The sequence below is a fragment of the Electrona antarctica genome (assembly GCF_951216825.1).
Source record: "Electrona antarctica genome assembly, chromosome: 23".
Classification (NCBI taxonomy): Eukaryota; Metazoa; Chordata; class Actinopteri; order Myctophiformes; family Myctophidae; genus Electrona; species Electrona antarctica.
This window is the reverse complement of record NC_136804.1, coordinates 81,770-89,019: the sequence shown is the minus strand read 5'-3', so window position 1 is coordinate 89,019 and position 7,250 is coordinate 81,770. Positions and strand designations below refer to the sequence as shown.

Sequence of the window (7,250 nt, the reverse complement as noted above, 5' to 3'; positions counted from 1 at the left end):
GGCAGGGCAGCATGCATGTTCCACCCTGGTGCCTTCATTCACGTCTCTGAGAGGAAGGATCGGGTTCCTGAGGGAGTTATACTGTGCCGTATACTGTACTGTTCCATACTGTACTGTACTGTCCATAGCCTACTGTACTGTGCTTGTCTGTGCTGTATACTATACTGTAGTATATACTGTAGTAGTATAGTACTATAGTACTGTAGTACCGTACTGTACTGAACCGTACTGGTCTGTATACCTGCATGCTGTACTGTACTGTGCACGCACTCCGCTGTAGCCTGGCGTGTGTGTGCGTGCGTGCGTGCGTGCGTGCGTGCGTGCGTGTGTGCGTGACGGTGCACCACTTCAGGAAGTATAGGCAACTTCCTGGATTGTGCAATAAGGCAATGTATATGCTTATACTGTACACAATGTGAAGATGTTGTGGGCAGGATGATGAGTTGTAAACCTTGTCTGACTACTCAGACCAGGGGTGGGCAACTGGCGGCCCGGGGACCACATGCGGCCCCCACCTTCACTTAATGTGGCCCTCAGGTTAATGTCAGGATACTGATATAATATTGGTTTCAGTTGTTTACAATTCCACAACATGCTAACATGACCCGCTTTAATGACTTCAGTCTAAATTAGTAGCTCATTGCTCAACACAAGTATAATTAAAAGGCATTTGAAATTACATACAAATGTTAATTTTCAGGATTCCAATTCAAAAATAGTAAAAAATAATTCAACATTTAAATTCGAATATAGCAAAAATGATCGGCTATTTTTGCGACGACAGTAATATATGGCCCTAGGGAGTGAGTGTGGAAATATAGTGGCCCTCTCCATCGTCAAAGTTGCCCACCCCTGACTCAGACCATTCAATGGTGGAATGGTGGAAAGTGTGGAGGCATTTGAACGTGCGTGGGCTGAGAGAAGTTGCCTCCAAGCAGTGGCTCTCATGGCCATGGAGTGTGGCTTCAATTGTGTAGCAGTAGGTTAGGCTCCATGGAATTCAGCATGGCATTGGTTGTTATTGTTATTATGCTCTTATAAACATCCTGTATTTTCTTCTTTGGATATTGATTTTTTGCATCGCTATATATTTTCGAGGGGTGCTATTAGCCCCTCCTATATTCAGCTATTAAAGTGTAGATTTTCATCTTACACAAACATTAAATTCCCATTGACAATGAATTGATTGAGAATTTCATATGTGGACGAGCAAATCGACATGTTACGTCATGATGATGTAAGATTATAAGAGTGCCCCTCACTTCACACGGGTGTGATTTTTATCAAATCGATTTAAGTTTCAGTTTGAACCAATTTCAATGTATTTACGATAAATCATGCATGCCTATTAAGGAAACCATAAACAGTAAGAGGTGGGGTGTCCATTGGACTCGGAGCAATTATATAGGCTTAGTATAGAATGAAGTGATATCTGTCACAATACGAGGCAGGAGGTTTTCGGACCCAAGTGCAGGACAGAGGCAGAGAGGCAAAGTAGTGGAAATGCAAGAAGAAATACTCTGGGAGTTCACTAGGATCAAACACAAGTGACATACGGTACAACAATGATCTGACAAAGGAAATGAAAAACAAGGGGAGTATAAATACACAAAGACACAGGTGAACTCAACAGATAATCAACACAATGATTGGCTAAAAGACTAACAAGACAAGGTGGAAACACTAGGGTACTGGTGAGACAACACAGGTAACATGAGCAACACAGGAAACACTAACAGACTGCAAAATAAAAGCTAAAGTAAAACCAAAACCAAGAACAAGGAACACTAGAAAAACATAACACATGTCACGGACCGTGACAGATATCTACTTTGTATAATTACAATTAGTAGGCTACACTTCATTTGAGTGTAAAAAGGATAGTATATGCATTCGAAAAGGAGTCAGGCTTAAGGAACGATGAGCTGATTTGCTCAGGCTCATTTGCACATAGGATAGACATTAAGCTGCTGGTATAACAGCATAACATATTCTCTGGAAATACAACATCGAAATGTTCCCCAATATCTTTCATTAACCCCATCACACCCCTCACAACATAATATCAACATGCTATGCAACAGGGGGCGAAAGTTCCTCCTGGTGGCAAGGTCGTCCGTGCTGAGGCATTGTGGTTACTGCATATATATAGTCACAACTTGCATGGCAGAGAGAGAGAGAGAGAGAGAGAGAGAGAGAGAGAGAGAGAGAGAGAGAGAGAGAGAGAGAGAGAGAGAGAGAGAGAGAGGAGAGAGAGAGAGAGAGAGAGAGAGAGTAATAGGCCAGGGAGAAAGGAAGTCTCATATAGCCATTAGCCATTCACCCAGTGGTGGAATGAGTATACCTTTTCATGGCAGAGAAGGATAGTAGGCTATAGGCCTGCAGGGAGCAAGGACATCTTACAGTATAGCCATTCATGGTGGAATGATTTTCATGGCAGAGAAAGATAGTAGGCCAGGGAGCAAGGACATCTTATATCACCAATGGTGGAAAAAGTATCAATAGGCTACTGCAATGTATAGAGGCTATAGCTACAATTCATTACAATGAATGAATGAATGAATGAATGAAATATTTATTTTCGTGTCATGCCACTTTGGCCCTTCCCATATGGGATTATATGACACATTTCACAAAGTACATTGAATACAACTGACAGTCCTTCCTGTATACATATTTGTATATAAAAATAAAAGAAGTAAACAAAACGAAAATAAACATAACAAGGCCATTTTACATGTAAATGGCCCTCCTCCTCATTGACCAGGCCTTTTCAAGGAATGAGGCAAATGAAAAGGTGTACTTATAAGTAGGCTATAACTCCGGAATTTAAAATGAATTTGAACAAAGGTACAAAAAGTATTGGAATCAAAATGTACTAAAAGTACGCAAATTAGAAAGTACGGTGAATCCAACTGTATAGCATGATGTGGTGCGTGCGTGCGTGCGTGCGTGCGTGCGCGCGCACGCACGCACGCACACCCACACACACACACACACACACACACACACACACACACAGTCGCTCACGCTCACGCTCTCTCTCTCTCTCTCTCTCTCTCTCTAGCCCCCCCCCCCCCCCCCCCCCCCCCCCCCCTCTTTCCTCGGAGTTGAGGATGACAGCTCGCATGACATCCACTCCACATAGGCTACATTCAAAGCGCGGCGACGGGCGGAAAAGCTTTAGACGTCAGGAACAACCATGATTTGCTCATCCGGGTCTTCTGTATCTCTTTCGTCGTGGAATTATTGACTTAAACGGGACCAGAGCGCTGGATGTGGCTCAAGCGTTTACAACAACATCTATGCATTATTACAACGGGAGATTCGGGCGGCGCACTGGACTTTATCTACCCTTCTCCGACACGCAGCGGAGTAAGCTTTTCGGCAAAAGCAAGGGGATATAGGTCGCTCAACTTCAAGTGCGTTTTTATTATAATTTAAATATTTTTCTAATGGCTTCGGAATGGAGATAGCCTTGGTGAGCTTTGAGAACGGCGGCGCCAAGGGGAGCGGTGGCAATGCAGAGGAGAGCTGCCGTAACGCACTGGATCACCCGCCTGCTCCGCCACATTTTGTCCAGAGTGGACTCGCAGAGGACTGCTATGGCAAAGAGCTGAACACCGTCGTCGGTCCTCCGCAGAGCCCGTGGAAATTCAACGACATGAACAGCACATTCAGCTGCAGCGAGAACACCATGGATGCGCTTTTACGCGCGGACCACAGTCCGCATCTGTTCGACGAGGACATGTTGGACATGGAGTCGGAGAGCAACGAGAGGGTGCTCATCAACATCGCCGGGCTGCGGTACGAGACGCAGCTGGGCACCCTGAACCAGTTCCCGGACTCTTTGCTGGGCGACCCCGCCAAGAGGATCAAATACTTTGACCCGCTCCGGAACGAGTACTTCTTCGATCGCAACCGGCCGAGTTTCGACGGGATCCTCTACTTCTACCAGTCCGGCGGGAAGATCCGGAGACCCGTCAACGTGTCTATTGACGTGTTCGCGGACGAGATTCGGTTCTACCAGCTGGGAGAGGAGGCGATGGAGAGGTTCCGCGAGGACGAGGGCTTCATCAAGGAGGAGGAGAAGCCGCTGCCTGTGAACGAGTTCCAGAAGCAGGTCTGGCTCATATTCGAGTATCCGGAGAGCTCGATGCCGGCGAGGGGCATCGCCATCGTCTCCGTGATTGTAATCACCATATCCATCATTACGTTCTGCCTGGAGACGTTGCCGGAGTTCCGGGACGAGCGGGAGCTCCCGGTGGCCATCCGGCCGGACAACAGCACCGCGCCGCGGCAGTCGCTCACCTTCTCCGACCCGTTCTTCATCATCGAGACCACCTGCGTGATATGGTTCACGTTCGAGCTCTTCGTGCGCTTCTTCGCGTGCCCCAGCAAGTCGGAGTTCTCCAAGACCGTCATGAACATCATCGACATCATGTCTATCATGCCTTACTTCATCACGGTGGGCACGGAGCTGGCGCAGCCGGAGCAGGAGGGGCAGGAGCAGGAGCACGCCGGACAGACCATGTCGCTGGCCATCCTCAGAGTCATCCGCCTGGTGCGGGTGTTCCGCATCTTCAAGCTCTCCCGGCACTCGAAGGGCCTGCAGATCCTGGGACAGACGCTCAAGGCCAGCATGAGGGAGCTGGGCCTGCTCATCTTCTTCCTCTTCATCGGAGTCATCCTGTTCTCCAGCGCCGTGTACTTCGCCGAGGCCGACGAGCCGGAGTCCCACTTCTCCAGCATCCCCGACGCCTTCTGGTGGGCCGTGGTCACCATGACCACGGTGGGCTACGGGGACATGAGGCCCGTGACAGTGGGGGGTAAGATAGTGGGCTCTCTGTGTGCCATAGCCGGCGTGCTCACCATCGCCCTGCCGGTGCCTGTCATCGTGTCCAACTTCAACTACTTCTACCACAGGGAGACGGACCAGGACCAGTCGTCTCTGAAGGACGACCCGCCCAACAGTGGCCAGGCCAGTCCCGAGTTGAAGCGGAAAAACAGCAAGTCGTCGGCGAAGTCGGAAGACGGGGAGAACAACGAGGGAGGCGCGTCGGTGGAAAAGAGCAACAATAAAGCGAACAGCAGCAGCATGGACTTCAAGAGGTCTCTTTACGCGTTCTGTCTCAACGTGTCTGACACGAGAGAAACGGACCTGTAGCCCCGACAGTCTCATCCAGTTCATTAACGTATACAGTCTGTGTGGACCAATCTTAAAGTCCGTCAAAAGTGTCAGTTGTTGTAGAATATAGGCCTATACGACCCCTCCCCTATACGCATTAATGGGCTCTTATAGTATTTGCACAGTGGAAAGGATCAACACGTTGCAATCCTGGGGGAGGAAAAAAAAAAGTTTTGAGAGCAACTGATTTATAAAAAGCACATTATAATCCCCTCATCTGATAAGCGCGCACGCACGCACGCAACGCGCGCACACACACACACACACACACACACACACACACACACACACACACACACACACACACACACACACACACACACACACACACACCGAGAGAGAGAGAGAGAGAGAGAGAGAGAGAGAGAGAGAGAGAGAGAGAGCGAGCGAGCGAGCAGAGCCCCTGCAAACATACAAGAGCAAAGGCTAAAGCCTGTTTTATATATTCTTATAGGCTATGACATGCAATGCCTTGTGAGCTTGTAGATTGGCTATTTTCAGCCCAAAGTCTCTATGGCATAATACTAGGCTACGGTCGGTGCCAGATTCCCAAATATAGACGGACCCTTATAAATGTCTGATATCTAGATCACTCACACTGCACCATCGACATTAATGACAAAACACTAATCAAGGACGACGGGACTAGAAATAATTACGTGCATGGGCGCTTAACATCCACACAGGGGATTATGTTACGAGACTGCTGTCGGGTAGTAGGCCTTACACCCCCCCCCCCCCATAAATACACTACTGTACATACATATAGTATTATATCCACATAAGCAAAAGAAAAACTGTCGACGCCAAATTATTTTATTTTCTTAATGTAGGCCAACCGCCAGTTAGTCGTATGTTTACTCAAAAAAGAAAGGAGGAAAAAAAAGAATTGCATTAAATGCAATTCGCGAATATGTACATATATATCCTTTACAGGCCTATACTGCTTATTATCTTTCTGATTACTGTAGGCCTATTCTCTTTAGATCCGAATAGAAGACGGACGACTTTATTTTTCCAGACGGACAGTAGGCTAACTATTCTATTTCTATACCGTTCAATTCTCTCTCTCAAACCGATGAAGACACCTGTTCCCATATACTTCACTCAGGTTCTGTAAAGTGGGCTGTTTCAGTGGGCTGTTTCATTCTTTTTACCAGGACAGTGGATTTATCCCTAAACAGGACTTCCATAGAACCAACTGGGGAGTGACTCGAGACTTGAAACCAACGGCCTTTTTTCTTTTTACTGACCATTTGAATATATACACGGACCATTTGAGTGGTCAAACATAAAGAAACAAACGGACTCACAACATAACATGGATGGAAGGGAGTAAGGGATAAGAACACATGCCACCGTGAGGACAGCAGCAGCACACAGTCCATCTGGAGACGTCGAGGATGTCCAAGCTAAACATACAGAAACGGTGAGTACATGCATCATTGCATTTTTTTAATGTTTTTTTTTGTTGCTTTCGCCTTTATTTTATATTTTGTATGGAGGGACAGACAGTAGGCTGACAGGAAATGGGGAGAGAGATGGGGGGGAAGACATGCAGTAAGGGCCGTCGGGATCGGGAGTCGAACCCGCGGCACACTGCTAGAGTGGATTGCCAGCCAAGGTGCCTGGACCACTGAGCCATGGCCCAGGCCTATGATTATTGCATTTAACCACTTCAATCTTAGTGCACTGCCCCCTCCTGCAGTCTCAGTGCACTAAGATTGAAGTGGTTGAATGAGTTGTCACTGATTATCTTCCTGAAAATAGCTTGATCTATACAAGCCTACAAATCATGTTGTTTCTTTTGAAGACATCGAAGACAAAAGTGAAGACGGAAAAGTGAGGACGCAAATTGTGATTGGCCAGAATGAGATGACGTGTGATGATAAGAGCGCCCCTCACTTCTCACAGGTGTGATTTTTGAGGCCCCCCTCTTATATTCAGCTATTGGTGTAGATTTTCATCTTACACAAAGATTAAACTCTCATTGACAATGAATGGAGAATTTACGTCATATGTGTCTGAGAAAATCGACATGTTACGTATGATGATAAGAGCG

The 7,250-nt window shown here is 47.0% G+C and overlaps 1 protein-coding gene across 1 annotated transcript; it reads left to right on the top strand.

Moving 5' to 3' along the window:
• Positions 1-3,466: 3,466 nt before the first annotated feature.
• LOC306916678 (potassium voltage-gated channel subfamily A member 1) lies at positions 3,467-5,167 on the top strand (the record flags this gene model as incomplete). The annotated part of the gene is made up of 1 exon (XM_079494672.1): positions 3,467-5,167. The coding sequence occupies one exon, from the start codon at positions 3,467-3,469 to the stop codon at positions 5,165-5,167; it is 1,701 nt and encodes a 566-aa protein (XP_079350798.1).
• Between the last annotated feature and the right edge of the window lie 2,083 nt (positions 5,168-7,250).